General features: G+C 45.5%; 1 protein-coding gene across 1 annotated transcript in view; it reads right to left on the reverse strand.

The window, feature by feature from the left end:
- Positions 1-5,769: 5,769 nt before the first annotated feature.
- The window catches only part of LOC139365887 (probable E3 ubiquitin-protein ligase MID2), a 109,479-nt gene continuing 95,472 nt past the window's right edge, over positions 5,770-19,776 (reverse strand). The window contains exons 7-9 of the mRNA XM_071102944.1: positions 18,235-18,396; positions 9,170-9,377; positions 5,770-8,889 (exon numbers count right to left, since the gene is read on the reverse strand). Coding sequence (XP_070959045.1) covers positions 8,475-8,889; positions 9,170-9,377; positions 18,235-18,396 — 785 coding nt within the window. The 3' untranslated portion in view covers positions 5,770-8,474. The remainder of the gene's footprint in view (positions 8,890-9,169; positions 9,378-18,234; positions 18,397-19,776) is intronic.

The raw sequence follows: 19,776 nt of genomic DNA on the forward strand, positions 1-19,776 counted from the left end.
TAAATCAAATTAGGTCTAAATGTCAAAATATATCCAAATATATCTAAATATTCATCATATTCACAGATGGCAGAATACATCCAAGATAACACACTCTCCTCCACATAGTGCCCCTACAGGGCCCTGGTCAACAGTAGTACACTATAGGGAATAGGGGCCAATTTTGGGCACGACTCATGAATGGTTAATGAAGGGTAGTATTGTCCAAACCTGTCTAATATGTCATCAGATCAACATCATGCCTCATTCAGGGCAGAAAGAGAGATCAGAAGTGCACATTAATTCCACTCTGCTAATTCTTTTTTTGTAAAAAAAAAAGGGGGGGGGGGAGTAAAGATGGTAAACGAGGAGAGAAAAGTATTGATTAAATTGTTGGTGTCCGGACTTTTCTGCTCCAACCTCATCACAGTTAGTTTGGGGTCAGCACATTAGTGTTGTGGTAATAGAGAACAGTAGGACTGTGCCAGGGACAGCAGATGAGGAGAACAGGAAATGTTCCCTCGGAACTACTTCCCCGAGGACTACCAGGCAGAAGAAATACCATGCAACGCACAGACACACAGTAGCGGTGTGTGGGTAAAATCACTGGGGAAGCCAAGCCCCCGCCCTCCCAAAAAGGCCATATTACAACCTATGTCTTATGACAATTACATTGTTTACTCTATAAATCATGTTAATTGATATGCCTTGCTACCATGATATATACAGTGCCTTCGGGAAGGTATTCAGACCCCTTCACTTCTTCCACATTTTGTTACATTACAGCCTCATTCTAAAATTGATTAAATAAAAATCCTCAGGAATATATACACAATACCCCATAAAATACATATGTACACAATACTTTATTTTATACTTTTTTGGGGTGTGCCAGGACCATTCACAGTTGCGCTGGCTCAGTTCAGCTCAATGCTGATTGGCTAATTTTGCATGGTTTTATTGTCATGGGAGGCCAGATGCTTGCTGGCTTTCGTTGCCTTCAGTGCTACATGCGGTAACAGTGTAATCCCAGGTTGGAACAGACATCAGATAGATGGATGGCCTCCACATAGAAAGAGGGGCGCTGTTTCGCTCGCTCGGGTGCTTTCTCCTGTGAGATACAGTGGGGCAAAAAAGTATTTAGTCAGCCACCAATTGTGCAAGTTCTCCAACTTAAAAAGATGACAGAGGCCTGTAATTTTCATCATAGGTACACTTCAACTATGACAGACAAAATGAGAAAAAAAAATACAGAAAATCACATTGTAGGATTTATTTGCAAATTAGGGTGGAAAATAAGTATTTGGTCAATAACAAAAGTTTATCTCAATACTTTGTTATATACCCTTTGTTGGCAATGACAGAGATCAAATGTTTTCTGTAAGTCTTCACAAGGTTTTCACACACTGTTGCTGGTATTTTGGCCCATTCCTCCATGCAGATCTCCTCTAGAGCAGTGATGTTTTGGGGCTGTTGCTGGGCAACACGGACTTTCAACTCCCTCCAAAGATTTTCTATGGGGTTGAGATCTGGAGACTGGCTAGGCCACTCCAGGACCTTGAAATGCTTCTTACGAAGCCACACCTTCGTTGCCCGGGCAGTGTGTTTGGGATCATTGTCATGCTGAAAGACCCAGACACATTTCATCTTCAATGCCCTTGCTGATGGAAGGAGGTTTTCACTCAAAATCTAACGATACATGACCCCATTCATGCTTTCCTTTACACGGATCAGTCGTCCTGGTCCCTTTGCAGAAAAACAGCCCCAAAGCATGATGTTTCCACCCCCATGCTTCACAGTAGGTATGGTGTTCTTTGGATACAACTCAGCATTCTTTGTCCTCCAAACACGACGAGTTGAGTTTTTACCAAAATGTTCTATTTTGGTTTCATCTGACCATATGACATTCTCCCAATCTTCTTCTGGATCATCTGGATCATCCAAATGCTCTCTAGCAAACTTCAGACGGGCCTGGACATGTACTGGCTTAAGCAGGGGGACACGTCTGGCACTGCAGGATTTGAGTCCCTGGTGGCGTAGTGTGTTACTGATGGTAGGCTTTGTTACTTTGGTCCCAGCTCTCTGCAGGTCATTCACTAGGTCCCCCCGTGTGGTTCTGGGATTTTTGCTCACCGTTCTTGTGATCATTTTGACCCCACGGGGTGAGATCTTGCGTGTAGCCCCAGATCGAGGGAGATTATCAGTGGTCTTGTATGTCTTCCATTTCCTAATAATTGCTCCCACAGTTGATTTCTTCAAACCAAGCTGCTTACCTATTGCAGATTCAGTCTTCCCAGCCTGGTGCAGGTCTACAATTTTGTTTTGGGTGTCCTTTGACAGCTCTTTGGTCTTGGCCATAGTGGAGTTTGGAGTGTGACTGTTTGAGGTTGTGGACAGGTGTCTTTTATACTAATAACAAGTTCAAACAGGTGCCATTAAAACAGGTAACGAGTGGAGGACAGAGGAGCCTCTTAAAGAAGAAATTACAGGTCTTTGAGAGCCAGAAATCTTGCTTGTTTGTTATTGACCAAATACTTATTTTCCACCATAATTTGCTAATAAATTCATAAAAAATCCTACAATGTGATTTTCTGGATTTTTTTTCTCATTTTGTCTGTCATAGTTGAGTTGTACCTATGATGAAAATTACAGGCCTCTCTCATCTTTTTAAGTGGGAGAACTTGCACAATTGGTGGCTGACTAAATACTTTTTCCCCCCACTGTACATTCAGCCTCAACTTCATTGAGTTCGCCCCGTTAGTTTGCAATAACCGTTTATTTTTCTGTGATCGAATCAATATTATATCAGCCCCTTTTCAATGTAACAAACAAACAAATCTAATTTTGCAAGATTGAGTCGAGTTATTAGCCAAGTTATAGATAAGTATAGGTCAGCAATGGGGAGTTACTGCTCCCTACAAGAACACAAAACAAGTCGTCTACATGTCGTTGTTGTCTTTGAAAAGCCAGTCAGTAAAAAGCTTGTCTTAAGTAAAAGAGGTGGTGTGTTATTTTGAGACAGGCTTTAAATAAGCCAATAGGCAGAGAGGTAGTGTACAAATCAAATTGTATTGGTCACATACAGTCGTGGCCAAAAGTTTTGAGAATGACACAAATATTAATTTTCACAAAGTCTGCTGCCTCAGTTTGTATGATGGCAATTTGCATTTACTCCAGAATGTTATGAAGAGTGATCAAATGAAATGCAAATAATTGCAAAGTCCCTCTTTGCCATGCAAATGAACTGAATCCCCCCAAAAACATTTCCACTGGATTTCAGCCCTGCTACAAAAGGACCAGCTGACATCATGTCAGTGATTCTCTCATTAACACAGGTGTGAGTGTTGACGAGGACAAGGCTGGAGATCACTCTGTCATGCTGATTGAGTTCGAATAACAGACTGGAAGCTTCAAAACTGGTGCGTGGAATCATTGTTCTTCCTCTGTAAACCATGGTTACCTGCAAGGAAACACGTGCCGTCATCATTGCTTTGCACAAAAAGGGCTTCACAGGCAAGGATATTGCTGCCAGTAAGATTGCACCTAAATCAACCATTTATCGGATCATGAAGAACTTCAAGGAGAGCGGTTCAAGTGTTGTGAAGAAGTCTTCAGGGTGCCCAAGAAAGTCCAGCAAGCACCAGGACTGTCTCCTAAAGTTGATTCAGCTGCGAGATCGGGGCACCACCAGTACAGAGCTTGCTCAGGAATGGCAGCAGGCAGGTGTGAGTACATCTGCACGCACAGTGAGGTGAACACTTTTGGAGGATGGCTTGGTGTCAAGAAGGGCAGCAAAGAAGCCACTTCTCTCCAGGAAAAACATTAGGGACAGACTGATATTCTGCAGGTACAGAGATTGGACTGCTGAGGACTGGGGTAAAGTCATTTTCTCTGATGAATCCCTTTCCAATTGTTTGGGGCATCTGGAAAAAACCTTGTGCGGAGAAGACAAGGTGAGCGCTACCATCAGTCCTGTGTCATGCCAACAGTAAAGCATCCTGAGACCATTCATGTGTGGGGTTGCTTCTCAGCCAAGGGAGGGGTTTCACTCACAATTTTGCATAAGAACACAGATTTGAATAAAGAATGGTACCAACACAATGGTACATCCTCCAAGATTAACTTCTCCCAACCATCCAGGAACAGTTTGGTGACGAACAATGCCTTTTCCAGCATGATGGAGCACCTTGCCATAAGGCAAAAGTGATAACTAAGTGGCTCGGGGAACAAAACATCGGTATTTTGGGTCCATAGCCAGGAAACTCCCCAGACCTTAATCCCATTGAGAACTTGTGGTCAATCCTCAAGAGGCGGATGGACAAACAAAACCCCACAAATTCTGACAAACTCCAAGCATTGATTATGCAAGAATGGGCTGCCATCAGTCAGGATGTGGCCCAGAAGTTAATTGACAGTATGCCAGGGTGGATTGCAGAGGTCTTGACAAAGAAGGGTCAACAGAGCAAATATTGACTCTTTTCATCAACTTCATGCATTTGTCAATAAAAACCTTTGACACTTATGGAATGCTTGTAATTATACTTCAGTATTCCATAGTAACATCTGACAAATATATCTAAAGACACTGAAGCAGCAAACTTTGAAATTAATATTTGTGTCCTTCTCAAAACTTTTTGCAGATTTGTGTTTAGCAGATGTAATTGTGGGTGTAGCGAAATGCTTGTGTTTCTAGCTCCAACAGTGCAGTAATATCTAACAAGTAATTACTAACAATTTCACAACAATACTGTAACGCTCATCGACGCTGGGACTGGACGCTGTGCCTGGACTGGGCACCAAGGTAGAAGAAGACTCTGGCCTTGGAGCTGGACTGGACGCCGTGCTTAGACTAGGCATCGGCGCAGGGGAAGGCTCCCGCCATGGAGTGGGACTGGACGCTGTGCTTAGACTGGGCATCGGCGCAGGAGAAGGCTATCGCTATGGACCGTCTCAGGAGGTTCCGGGCTGGGAACTGTCGCCGGAAGCTCTGGACTGTGGAGGCGCACTGGAGGCCTGATGCTTGGGACTGGTACAGGTGGCACCGGGCTGATGACACGCACCTCAGGGCGAGTGCAGGGAGGAGGCACAGGACGTACTGGACTGTGGAGGCGCACTGGAGGTCTAGAGCGTAGAGCTGGCACAACCCGTCCTGGCTGGATGCTCATTTTCACACGGCAAGTGAGGGGAGCTGGCACCGAGCGCACCGGGCTGTGAATGCACACTGGAGACACAGTGCTTATCACCACATAACACAGTGCCTGAACGGTCACACACAAATCTAAGTAAAGTAATGTAATTTAGAATATATAAATACATGGACATTGCCTAAATTGCTGTATGGTAATAATAATGCATTTATTTTGTACATTGGTTTCTTGCATCATACAACACAATACAATTTAAAGTCACCTAGTCACCATGGCGTTACAGACCAAGGTAAAATTAATGAATTAATGTCAAGCCCTTCATAATGTAAAAACGTTTTTTTAAAAGCCACTCCACCTAACCCAGGGCCCTGTATTCCCTGTCAGCCCAGCAGGCCTCTCTCATACCCCTACCCCTGCCCATTGCCCCCGGGCCTGAGAAGGCAGCCTTAGGCAACCCTTCCCTACAAACCAAACGAGATGCTGAGCTACATGCTGAATGATGGCATGTCATATCTTTCTGTCCATCATGGGAGGTTACGATATCTTCATGTGACAGCTACAGATCAGACTGTGGAAGCAAGGAGATATCTGTGGAAAGAGTGAAGGAAAGCGAGGATAATAACAGAATACGATCACTCAAAACTTTTTTTTGATCAGACTTTTAATTGGACTTTTAAGTTCACATAAATAACATTACTTCATATATTTTATGTATATTATACAATTTTATATAATATATATTTCCCCCCCGATGATTTACATAATTTTCTTTCTACAAGTCAGATATCTATTGAAACAGAAGCGTTATGTTGATGTTGTTGTACTGAACACAGTTGTTGATTGATCCACATATCAATGGGGAGAAGTAAAGAGAGATTTTTCTAGAGTTGTACAAAATAATTCCTTCAGAAACACAACAGAAATGCAAAATAATGATCTATTCCATCATGTCTAGAAGGCTCTGTAAACTTACTGAACTACAAAGATAGTCAATTATTCTTAGTATGTTTATTGACCGGTAGTAGTAGCACAAAGCACAGCAAAACTACCTGAATGATATGCATGAGACACAGATGTCTCAATAAAGTTGTATATTTCAAATAGACATTTCGTTATTAATCTGTTTCTATAAAACGTTCATGAGATACACAGACTGTATGGACCAAGTAGATCAGAGACAACATTATCATGCATGCGGTACGTAACCCCCAAGTCAAATGCACTTCTTGTACAAATGAATTGAGCTTGTCAGTTTTAGCTCAGAAATCAACAGCCAGCTTCCACCTCTTGTTTACATCACCTTGATCAGCTTTCTGAGAATTCAAGAAATGTTAACATTCACAAAATCTGCTGCTCGACCAAAGAAAAGAGAACAACCTCTTTATCCAGCTTTGTGACCTTTTGTATCGCCTTTATTAGCGCCATAAAAACCGATGTTATGTCTTATGTAGCTGTTATAAAGGCTTTATGAATGCATACATAAAAGGTGTCTACAGTGAAGTGTTCCCACCTGTTATAATCAAAGCACTGTTACCTAAAAGACCTCTGACCTCTTGTGTTCAGAATTCAGCTAGCTCTTTAAAACAGAAGACCCTGGTCATGTGACTGAATCGTTGTCGTCTTAGGTCTATAACGGTACTCCTGGCTCACCGGCAGTTAGATACAGATCCATTCATATATCTGTCGCTCTGTCTCCAACTCTCACTCTGCCAAGTAGAAATCTGCCAGATTGGGTAGTTTGTGCTTTCAATTAAAAACAGGAACTTAATAAAAAACAGGAAATGGAATGGAAAACTACGGTTGGATTGAATGGCACTCTATTCCCCACATAGCGCATTATTTTTGACTTTCAAAAGATGTGTACTATATTGGGAATAGGGTGCCATCTGGGTACACAATGTAAATCCACGGATGTGTGGAGTGAGATGGAACCACAGCCATCAGGACAGTGGTATTACCAGTAGTACGAGTCTGTCTGTTCCCAATATCTTCACTACTACGTTTAATTCACTGTAAAAAATAAAGCATCCATTTTGTTTTCGGTAAGTAACAGTTAGTATGTCAAGTATTTCATTCTCCCAGTTCATCCCTTTTCCTGTTACACATTCCTTGTTATGTTTCACCTGCCTGCATAACAATATACTATTGATTGTCTTGATCAGACCCACTACGTATTCAATCCCTGAATATCAATCAGAGGAAAATCATATTTATAATCTACACCACCGACTCATAAAAAGCAGGCCCAAAATAAATATAGGATTATGTAACGCTTAACTGTTTTGATGAAAATGTCATAGATTTGTAATGGTCTTCTCTTCTCCATATCTGGTTAATATGTGCTCTTCTTTGACTGAAAATCAGATGATTTCTATAAAAAAATAACAGCTCTTCATTGTCTCGGGACTTTATACAAAGGAACAAACGATAACAACGCACCTCTCTGTAGTAAGGTAAAACCTCGACCAGTGATTGGACGTGAGGGGAGGTGGTGGAGCTCCGTGGTGACAGTGAGGGATTCTATTGGTCAGGGGTCACGGAGTGCCTCATGATAACCAGGAAATGAACCAGTAAAAGGTTAAGGAGATAGAGTTTATATAGAATAACCTGTGAACCAGAGGTTTAAAGTGGGATCCCGTAACGCAGCATGCTTTTCGACAGAACAAAACCAAAACAAAACATGAGGTGTGAACCAATCACATAGGAAATACATATCATGCTATGACATCAAAACCGATAGTAAATCAAAAGGTTCTAACCGTTTCCTCCCTGAATATTCAACTTTGTGAACTTTTTTTCTCCGTCAGTTTGGTCAATTTTTACTGTGTTAAGAAACGCATAAACATCATAATCATATCCGTTTTCTATACAATATAAATTCACTATGCTTTCTAGAGGAAGAACAATGGTGCCCAAATTCATTTTCTGTCTTTTTTTTTTACACACTAGGGAAATAAATGTAACTCTAAAAAGCAACTTATTATTCATGAATAATTAACATTCTCTAATCAATCATGATTAATAAAGTTTCTTATAATACAAGACGAGTAGTCACATAATGCAAGTCAAGCTTCTGTGATGATTTGTAAATATCATAAACAACAAAACACATCCTCACACTGAGACAAGTTAGTAGGCATTGTAACTGAAACCATCCACGACGAGAAAGGAGAGCTGGGGAAAATGAGGAAGATTCAACCCCATTGGCCCACAAACCCAGGAAGTAAGTGAGTCAAACCCAGCCCAGTCCAGTGAGTCCAGTACAAGCCCTCATCGGTCTCCGTGACAACGACCCCAATCTCAGCCGTCTCTTTGACAACAGGCCGAGTCGCAGCCCCAGTCCCGGTCTCAGTGACAGCCCTTCATACCCGACACGTAGGGTGACTCCTGCTGGCGACACAGGGTCGTCATCCCCTCCTGGTGTTCCTCAGGGCAGTCCACAAAGTCCGGCACAGGAAGCCCCGACAGGATCATCACCGACTTGTTCCAGATCATGAAGGTGGGCGCCACGGGGAGCAGGAAACTGACCTCGAAGGTGTGCAGGTGTTGGGAGTTCATGGCGTCGTAGAAGGACAGGGAGTTGTTGTCGTAGTCCAGAAGGACTCCCAGACGTCTGAGCTGGTGGCTGGCCTCCACCAGCATCTCCTTGCCATTGTGACGCACCATGAAGTTGTTGTTACAGCGGGACAACACCCAGGAGGAGGAGTTCTTTCCACTCCACTCGTTCTTAGGGGCTGACTTGTAAGCCACGCCCACAGCGTACCTGTCAGAGGGGATTACAGAGCGTTAGAAAGGGGCCAGTCATTGACTGAGGTTTGGAACGTTCAGTGAAAACAGGCGCATAAGTATCGCACGTCTGTTGTCACTATTGTAGAGAAGAAATCAAAAGTGTAGAAAATTCAACATTTTAGAATCGTTTCTTATTTTGTATCGATAAAAGATTATTCAAAGATTATACAATAGTGGATATTAAATGATTGATGGAGGTAAATAAAGTGTTTCTGCTTGAAGCTGTGAACAGTATTATCAAAAACCCAACTCACCAGGTGGAGGCGCCCAGCAGCACCTCCCAGTAGTGACAGCCGCTGTCCATGAAGACGGATCCCGCTGCTCCGTACGACCCCGTGCTGCTGAAACGTTCTGGAGTGTGGCTCTTCTTCAGGGAGCTCTCATCTTTCTCCATGGTCAGGCAGTCGTTGGACAGACGCAGCTTCTTGTGGGCCGTCTTCGGGTCAAGCTTAAAAGGCTGACCTGAGGTGGAGAGATTGGCGGAGAGCCGTTTAGCTTCACAGAGGTTCTCTAGGTTTAGCACACATCATCATTTGACATCAGCAGCAGAAGAAGAAAGACAGGCGGGACAATCGGCGTCAGGTCAAGTGTCTGAGATGAACATCAAAACTAGGATATTGTGAATAATGCTGTGAGTTTTATGACAGGGAACATAACATTTAAACATCTCTAACAAGACCCTTGGCCTTGGACAACCTGACATTTATCTCTGACACCTCCCGTCTCCTTCTCCTCCTCGTCTTACTGGGCTTTAATGAGCAACAATGAAGCTCCCTCCATCTCCTCCATTCTCTCTCTCCTCCCTCCCTGCCTGCCCAATAATCTCCTTTTCAGAGTGAGTGTTACTGCGGACGGATATGAGATGCTTTGGCACTGTGCTTCTTGAAGCCAATTACATGAAAAGATTCTCTGCTTTTGATCTGCTTATCGCTGCGAGCGCAGACATGTTCAAACACACACTGGCTCTGTCACACATTTCCTGGGGACTGTTGGTCTGGCTGGCTGGCTGGCTGAGGAGAGGAGAGGAGGGGACTGTTGGTCTGGCTGGCTAGCTGGTCGACTGGCTGGCTGAGGAGAGGAGGGGACTGTTGGTTTGGCTGGCTAGCTGGCTGGCTGGCTGGCTGAGGAGAGGAGGGGACTGTTGGTCTGGCTGGCCGGCTGGCTGGCTGGCTGGCTGAGGAGAAGAGGGGACTGTTGGTCTGGCTGGCTGGCTGGCTGAGGAGAGGAGGGGACTGTTGGTCTGGCTGGCTAGCTGGCCGACTGGCTGGCTGAGGAGAGGAGGGGACTGTTGGTCTGGCTGGCTAGCTGGTCGACTGGCTGGCTGAGGAGAGGAGGGGACTGTTGGTCTGGCTGGCTAGCTGGCTGGCTGGCTGGCTGAGGAGAAGAGGGGACTGTTGGTCTGGCTGGCCGGCTGGCTGGCTGGCTGAGGAGAGGAGAGGAGGGGACTGTTGGTCTGGCTGGCTGGCTGAGGAGAGGAGAGGAGGGGACTGTTGGTCTGGCTGGCTGGCTGGCTGGCTGGCTGAGGATAGGAGGGGACTGTTGGTCTGGCTGGCTAGCTGGTCGACTGGCTGGCTGAGGAGAGGAGGGGACTGTTGGTCTGGCTGGCTAGCTGGCTGGCTGGCTGGCTGAGGAGAAGAGGGGACTGTTGGTCTGGCTGGCCGGCTGGCTGGCTGGCTGAGGAGAGGAGAGGAGGGGACTGTTGGTCTGGCTGGCTGGCTGAGGAGAGGAGAGGAGGGGACTGTTGGTCTGGCTGGCTGGCTGGCTGGCTGGCTGAGGATAGGAGGGGACTGAAGCCGCTGCATGTGACGGGTTGACAGAGGACAAACGCACACACAGGCGGGTACACTGACGCACACACACGTGACAATCAAGAAACCAGAAACAAGTCATCACACACACACACACTCACATCATCTCTCTCATTACCAGTGCATTCCTACAGGGGCCTGGGACACAGACACACAGACACACACTCACAGCATCTCTCTCATTACCAGTGTATTCCTACAAGGGCCCGGGACACAGACACACACACACACTCACAGCATCTCTCTCATTACCAGTGAATTCCTACACGGGCCCTGGTCTACGGGCCTTGGTCTACGGGCCCTGGTCTACGGGCCCTGGTCAATGGGCCCTGGTCAATGGGCCCTGGTCAATGGGCCCTGGTCTATGGGCCCTGGTCTATGGGCCCTGGTTTATGGGCCCTGGTCAATGGGCCCTGATCTATGGGCCCTGATCTATGGGCCCTGGTCAATGGTCTAATAATTAATACAACTATTTGAGATACAGAGATGGGATTTTCGCACCACTAGGATTAGACATTTCTTCACTGATGCTCACCGTTCTCTTAGTGTCAGTGTATTGTTGAGACAATGAGGAGTCGGAATGAAAGCCGGAACAATGTGTTTCTGTGTCAGCTGCGTTCCCTGTTCTGAGTGGGGTTATGTATGTGTATCTAAAGCGCTGTGGCTATCGGAGGAAGGGAAATTATGGAAATGCATTTCAAAAGCACACACACACTTTATGAGTGCAGTGTTTGGGATTATGTGCTGGAGTAAACCAGGCAAGGAAAGGGAGGCTTGTTGACACTATCACGCTCCCTGCTACAGGAGGGAGAGAGAGAGAGGGAGAGAGAGAGACAGAGAGACCTGGACTAAATGACAGCTCTACCCTCGGGACACACAGACAGAGAGATGGACAGATGTCATGGAGAAGATGAAGGAGAGGTGGGATTATGTGCCTTGGCTGCAGGCTGAGGGTCAGAGAGACAAGCAGAAAGAACACTGCCCCAGAGAACAAGGTCTACCAGGCCAGGGGAAGCCCCACCTCCCCCCTCCTTCTGCATCCCTCAACCCCCACCTCCACCCTCCTTCTGCATCCCTCAACCCCCACCCCCACCCTACTCCTCTTCCATCTCCTCCTCCTCCACCTCCCTATATATCCCTCCATCTCCTCCTCTTCCACCTCCCTATATATCCCTACATCTCCTCCTCTTCCACCTCCCTTTATATCCCTCCATCTCCTCCTCCTCCACCTCCCTATATATCCCTCCATCTCCTCCTCTTCCACCTCCCTATATATCCCTCCATCTCCTCCTCCTCCTCCTCTCCCATCTCCTCCTCTACCCTCCATCTCCTCCTCTTCCATCTCCTCCTCTACCCTCCATCTCCTCCTCTTCTATCTCCTCCTCTTCCCTATATATCCATCCTCCTCTTCCATCTCATCCTCTGCCCTCCATCTCCTCCTCTTCCCTATATATCCATCCTCCTCTTCCATCTCCTCCTCTACCCTCCATCTCCTCCTCTTCCATCTCCTCCTCTTCCATCTCCTCCTCTACCCTCCATCTCCTCCTCTTCCCTATATATCCATCCTCATCTTCCATCTCCTCCTCTACCCTCCATCTCCTCCTCTTCCATCTCCTCCTCTTCCATCTCCTCCTCTACCCTCCATCTCCTCCTCCTCTTCCATCTCCTCCTCTACCCTCCATCTCACCCTCCTCTTCCATCTCCTCCTCCTCTTCCATCTCATCCTCTTCCCTATATATCCATCCTCCACTTCCATCTCCTCCTCTACCCTCCATCTCCTCCTCTACCCTCCATCTCCTCCTCTACCCTCCATCTCCTCCTCTTCCATCTCCTACTCTACCCTCCATCTCCTCCTCTTCCCTATATATCCATCCTCCTCTTCCATCTCCTCCTCTACCCTCCATCTCCTCCTCTACCCTCCATCTCCTCCTCCTCTTCCATCTCCTCCTCTACCCTCCATCTCCTCCTCTACCCTCCATCTCCTCCTCTACCCTCCATCTCCTCCTCCTCTTCCATCTCCTCCTCTTCCCTATATATCCATCCTCCACTTCCATCTCCTCCTCTACCCTCCATCTCCTCCTCTTCCATCTCCTCCTCTACACTCCATCTCCTCCTCTTCCATCTCCTCCTCTACCCTCCATCTCCTCCTCTTCCATCTCCTCCTCTACCCTCCATCTCCTCCTCTTCCATCTCCTCCTCTACCCTCCATCTCCTTCTCTTCCATCTCCTCCTCTACCCTCCATCTCCTCCTCTTCCATCTCCACCTCTACCCTCCATCTCCTCCTCTACCCTCCATCTCCTCCTCTTCCCTATATGTCCATCCTCCTCTTCCATCTCCTCCTCTACCATCCATCTCCTCCTCTACCCTCCATCTCCTCCTCCTCTTCCCTATATGTCCATCCTCCTCTTCCATCTCCTCCTCTACCATCCATCTCCTCCTCTACCCTCCATCTCCTCCTCCTCTTCCCTATATGTCCATCCTCCTCTTCCATCTCCTCCTCTACCATCCATCTCCTCCTCTACCCTCCATCTCCTCTTCCATCCACCAGTATTATTCATGTATGAACCTTTCTTCTACTGAAAATGATGGTGAATATCCGAGCTTGTCAATGTCAAGTCAAGACCTTTTTAAGAACAAGTGATTATATTTGTCTAATAGTCTTAAATAGTGTAAATAACAGCTTGGTGTCTTAAATGATTCCTGTGTAATAGTGTAGATAACAGCTCGTTCTATGTACAGTTTACCCATCCAGAGTACAGTATTTATGTTATAATTTATTTCACAGTGTTTTTTTGAGTGGAGGTAGTTTTGGGTTTAACGTTACATGTCCCTGTTATTTGTGAAACGTGTTTTGCAAAGCAAGGCTGAAATGTGACAACCTAAAGCTAAAATCTCCAAGCCGCTTCTCGTCTAGTTGTAGGAAAAAATATGACAACAACCCAAAAAAACAACTTACTGCTGAGGTTTCAGGCTTTCACTAAAACTCATCCTGCGGTACTTAAAAGCTTCGGCGCTTCGTCTCAATGGCTGCTCGCTGTGTGCTTGAGGAGGGGGACCAACCAAACACGTCCGAACCAAACACCATGAATGTCTTTTGATTGTTGTCGTTGTCGTCGTGACGACTCATTTTCTCTCCACCTCTACGACGTGCTAGTGAAGAGCTTCTTCTGTGTATACTAATTCCAGAGAAAAGAGGTCCAGTTGCCAGGACCACAAAATACAAATTCCATCTAGACACTGTACCTACAGTGCATTTGGAAAGTGTTCAGACCCCTTGACTGTTTTCACATTACTCTAAAATTGTTTAAATAAAAATGTTCCCCTCATTAATCTACACACATTACCTCAAAATGACAAAGCGAAAACAGGTTTTCAGACATAAAAAATAAAAACAGAAATAGCTTCTTTACATAAGTATTCAGTCTCTTTGCAATGAGACTCAAAATTGAGCTCAGGTGCATCCTGTTTCCATTGATCATCCTTGAGATGTTTCTACAACTTGATTGGAGTCCACCTGTGGTAAATTCAATTGATTGGACATGATTTTGGAAAGGCACACACATGTCTATATAAGGTCCCACAGCTGACAGTGCATGTCAGAGAAGAAAACCAAGCCATTATGTCGAAGGAATTGTCCGTAGAGCTCCGAGACAGGATTGTGTCGAGGCACAGATCAGGGGAAGGGTACCAAAACATTTCTGCAGCATTGAAGGTCCCCAAGAACACAGTGGCCTCCATCATTCTTAAACGGAAGAAGTTTGGAACCACCAAGACTCTTCCTAGAGCTGGCTACCTGGCCAAACTGAGAAATCGGGGGAGAAGTGCCTTGGTCAGGTAGGTGACCATGAAACCGATGGTCATTCTGACAGAGCTCTGGAGATGGGAAAACCTTCCAGAAGGAGAACCATCTCTGCATCACTCCACCAATCAGGCCTTTATGGTAGAGTGGCCCAATGGAAGCCACTCCTCAGTAAAAGGCACAGGACAGCCCACTTGGAGTTTGCCAAAAGGCACCTTAAGGACTCTCAGACCATGAGAAACAAGATGCTCTGGTCTGATGAAACCAAGATTGAACTCTTTGGCCTGGATGCCAAGCATCATGTCTGGAGGGAACCTGGCACCATCCCTACGGTGAAGCATGGTGGTGGCAGCATCATGCTGTGGGGATGTTTTCAGCAGCAGGGACTGGGAAACTAGTCATGATCGAGGGAAAGATGAACGTAGCAAAGTAAAGAGAGATCCTTGATAAAAACCTGCTCCAGAGCACTCAGTACCTCAGACTGAGGTGAAGGTTCACCTTCCAACAAGACAACGACCCTAAGCACACAGCCAATACAACACAGGAGTGTGTTGTATTCGGGACAAGTCTCTGAATGTCCTTGAATGGCCCAGCCAGAGCCCGGACTTGAACCCGATCGAACATCTCTGGAGAGACCTGAAATTAACTGTGTAGCGATGCTCCCCATCCAACCTGACAGAGCTTGAGAGGAACTGTAGAGAAGAATGAGTGAATCTCCCCAATTACAGGTGTGCCAAGCTTGTAGCGTCACACTCAAGAAGACTCGAGGCTGTAATCGCTGCCAAATATGCTTCAACAAAGTACTGAGTAAAGGGTCTGAATACTTATGCAAATGTGATATTTCAGTTTTACCTGTTTAGTACATTTGCACAAATAAAATAAAAAAACAGTTTTTGCTTTGTCATTATGGGGTATTGTGACGTCATTATGGGGTATTGTGATGTCATTATGGGGTATTGTGATGTCATTATGGGGTATTGTGTGTAGATTGATGAGGAAAAAAGCGATTTAATACATTTTAGAATAAGGTTGTAACGTAACAAAATGTGGAAACAGTCAAGGGGTCTGAATACTTTCTGAATGCAGTGTATATGGTCATAATATGACCTTTGAAATGTCTCTAATCCCTTGGAACTTTTGTGAGTGTAATGTTTACTGTTCACTTTATATTGTTTATTTCACTTTTGTTTATTATCTATTTCACTTGCTTTGGCAATGCTAACATATGTTTTTCCATGCCAATAAAGACCTTTAAATTAAATTGAGAGAGAGAGAGAGAGAGAGAGAGAGAGAGAGAGAGAGAGAGAGAGAGAGAGAGAGAGAGAGAGAGAAGAGAGAGAGAGAGCTACCCTTTGGTGCATCTACAGGTTCTGTTGTGTTATTATGCTAGCTGGCTGATTCCAATAATGAAGAGGATAAACCTGAGAGCTAGAGGGGGAGGACATGCTGCTATATAGATCTATTCATCTCTATATATCTAAAGGGAATGAATGACAGTGAGTGGGATTGTAGTGGCTCAGTTGGTACAAGAGGAGAGGGGAGGGGTCGGGAGGAGGGGAGGGGAGAGGAAGAGAGAGGAGGGGAGAGGAAGAGAGAGGAGGGGAGAGGAAGAGAGAGGAGGGGAGAGGAAGTGAGAGGAGGGGAGGGGACAGGAGATGAGGAAAAAGAAGAGAATAGGAATAGAGAGGAGGAGAGGAGAGAAGAGGAGGAGAGAGGAGGAGAGAGGAGAGAAGAGGACAGGAGAGGAGGAGAGAGGAAAGGAAGAGAGAGGAGGGGAGGGGACACGAGAGGAGAGAGGAGAGAAGGGGAGAGGATAGGAGAAAAGGAGAGAGGAGAGAGGAGAGGAGAGGAGGAGAGAAGGGGAGAGGATAGGAGAGGAGGAGAGAAAGGGAGGGGACAGGAGAGGAGGAGAGAGGAGAGAAGGGGAGAGGATAGGAGAAAAGGAGAGGAGAGAGGAGAGGAAGAGAGGAGAGGAGGAGAGAGGAAAGACAGAGGACTGCATGCCACAACTTGGCTGATGCTGATGCTGCGGGTGCCGGCCAGTAGGCACCATGACGGGAGAAACAGCGAGACAGTGTGTGTGTGTGTGTGAGCTTAGCCTAGCTGCTGGGCCCAGTGATAAACATCTGGCAGCCTACGACTCCACCGACAGAGAATAGGGGGATGAGAGAGGGAAGGAGGGATGAGAGAGGGAAGGAGGGATGAGAGAGGGAAGGAGGGATGAGAGCGAAGGAGGAATGAGAAAGGGAAGACAAGCTAACTCACTGCTAGCTACAGATACCCTGTGTTTCACCTCTAAACCTCCCCCTGGTGACTCCATAGCCTCTCTGATGCAATAATCCATTTGAATGCTGTCAGCGCCTATCCGGCTGTAACAGGGGCATTTGTAAGTAATTGAAGCCCTGAGCGAGAGAGAGGCAGACAGGCAGGGCTGTAGAGGTGTGAGGAGGGAGAAATCATGACATTAGCCAACTTACCGTGTGATCAGGAGGGAGGGAGGGTGAGAGGGAGGGTAGAGAGAGAGGGAGGGAGAGAGAGAAAGAGAAAGGGAGGGAGAGCGAGAGAGATAGGGCGAGCGAGAGAGAGAGTGCGAGAGAGAGAGAGCGAGAGAGAGAGAGGGAGGGAGGGAGGGAGGGAGAGGGAGAGAGAGAGAGAGGGAGAGAGAGAGAGAGAGAGAGAGAGAGAGAGAGAGGGAGGGAGGGAGGGAGGCAGGGAGGGAGGGAGGGAGGGGGGAGTGAGGGAAAGTGAGTGATGGGTCTAATGGAGTCATTATCACTGGTTGGGTGGCGTCGGTCCAAGTATTGCATACCAATAAAGCCTTTTCTCTCATCTATCTAGCCAGCTGTTCTCTAATGTCTGGAAGAACTGGTCTAATCCAGTGGTGTAAAGTACTTCAGTAAAAATACTTTAAAGTATTACTTAAGTCATTTTTTGGGGTATCTGTTCTTTACTTTAATTGACTATTTATGTTTTTGACAACTTTTATTTTTACTTCATGACATTCCTTAATAAGAAAATAATGTATTTTTTACTCCGTACATTTTCCCTGACACCCAAAAGTACTCGTTACATTTTGAATGCTTAGCGGGACAGGATAATGGTCCAATTCACACACTTATCAAAAGAACATTCCTCGTCATCCCAAATGCCTGGTTTGCTTAACATAATGAATTTTTAATTATTTGTACTTTTACTGTTGATACTTAAGTATATTTAAAACCAACTACTTTTAGACTTTCACTCAAGTAGTATTTTGCTCAAGTAGTATTTTGCTCAAGTATGAAAATTCAAGTAGTATTTTTGCTCAAGTATGATGTTTGGGGACTTTTTCCACCACTGGTCTAATTAGAGGCCGGGGGTGCCAGTGTGTCTACCCAGAGAGCAGAGCCTCGGGATGGGCCAAGCAACTGGGAAGGCAGGGTCTGGAGGGCCGGGAGCCTGGGGGGTATGGCACGACCACAGGGCTGGGGGACTTACTGTTGGTTTGGAGGTGGGCTGAAGGGACAGATGGCTGGATGGTGGGGGGACTTATCCACTCGGCCAACCCAGAGAGCAGAAGCACATGCTGGGGTAGGAAGCTGTGAAGGTCAGAGGGACCAGAGGACTGGGGGACTTACTGTTGGTTTTGAGGCGGACTGAAGGGACAGAGGACTGGGGGACTTACTGTTGGTTTTGAGGCAGGCTGAAGGGATAGAGGACTGGGGGACTTACTGTTGGTTTTGAGGCGGGCTGGGTCGCTGTTGCGGCTGCCTGCCTGGTTGATTGCCTTGACAAAGAAGACATAACGTGTTCCACTCTGCAGGCCGTGCACCGTGTAGTGGTTCTGCTTGATGTTGGGGACAATCATCCAACTGTCCACACTGTTATACAGACCTGGAGAGAGATACAGACTGTTATAGAGACCTAGAGATACAGACTGTTATACAGACCTAGAGATACAGACTGTTATACAGACCTAGAGATACAGACTGTTATACAGACCTAGAGATACAGACTGTTATAGAGACCTAGAGATATAGACTGTTATACAGACCTAGAGATACAGACCTGACAAGTTAACAAGACTGACTTATTCACACTCCCTGTTCCAACACCAAGGCTGACTTATAACACAACACCACTATGTGACTTATAACACAACACCACTATGTGACTTATAACACAACAACACCACTATGTGACTTATAACACAACAACACCACTATGTGACTTATAACACAACAACACCACTATGTGACTTATAACACAACAACACCACTATGTGACTTATAACACAACAACACCACTATGTGACTTATAACACAACAACACCACTATGTGACTTATAACACAACAACACCACTATGTGACTTATAACACAACAACACCACTATGTGACTTATAACACAACAACACCACTATATGACTTATAACACAACACCACCACTATGTGACTTATAACACAACAACACCACTATATGACTTATAACACAACAACACCACTATGACTTATAACACAACATCACTATATGACTTATAACACAACACCACTATGTGACTTATAACACAACACCACTATGACTTATAACACAACAACACCACTATGTGACTAATAACACAACAACACCACTATGTGACTAATAACACAACAACACCACTATATGACTAATAACACAACAACACCACTATGTGACTAATAACACAACAACACCACTATGTGACTTATAACACAACATCACTATGTGACTTATAACACAACATCACTATGTGACTTATAACACAACACCACTATGTGACTTATAACACAACATCACTATATGACTTATAACACAACATCACTATGACTTATAACACAACAACACCACTATGTGACTTATAACACAACAACATCACTATGTGACTTATAACACAACATCACTATGTGACTTATAACACAACACCACTATGTGACTTATAACACAACAACACCACTATGTGACTTATAACACAACAACATCACTATGTGACTTATAACACAACACCACTATGTGACTTATAACACAACAACACCACTATGTGACTAATAACACAACAACATCACTATGTGACTTATAACACAACATCACTATGTGACTTATAACACAACACCACTATATGACTTATAACACAACACCACTATGTGACTTATAACACAACAACATCACTATGTGACTTATAACACAACAACACCACTATGTGACTTATAACACAACAACACCACTATGTGACTTATAACACAACAACACCACTATGTGA

The sequence above is a fragment of the Oncorhynchus clarkii genome, chromosome 14 (genome assembly GCF_045791955.1).
Source record: "Oncorhynchus clarkii lewisi isolate Uvic-CL-2024 chromosome 14, UVic_Ocla_1.0, whole genome shotgun sequence".
NCBI lineage: Eukaryota > Metazoa > Chordata > Actinopteri > Salmoniformes > Salmonidae > Oncorhynchus > Oncorhynchus clarkii.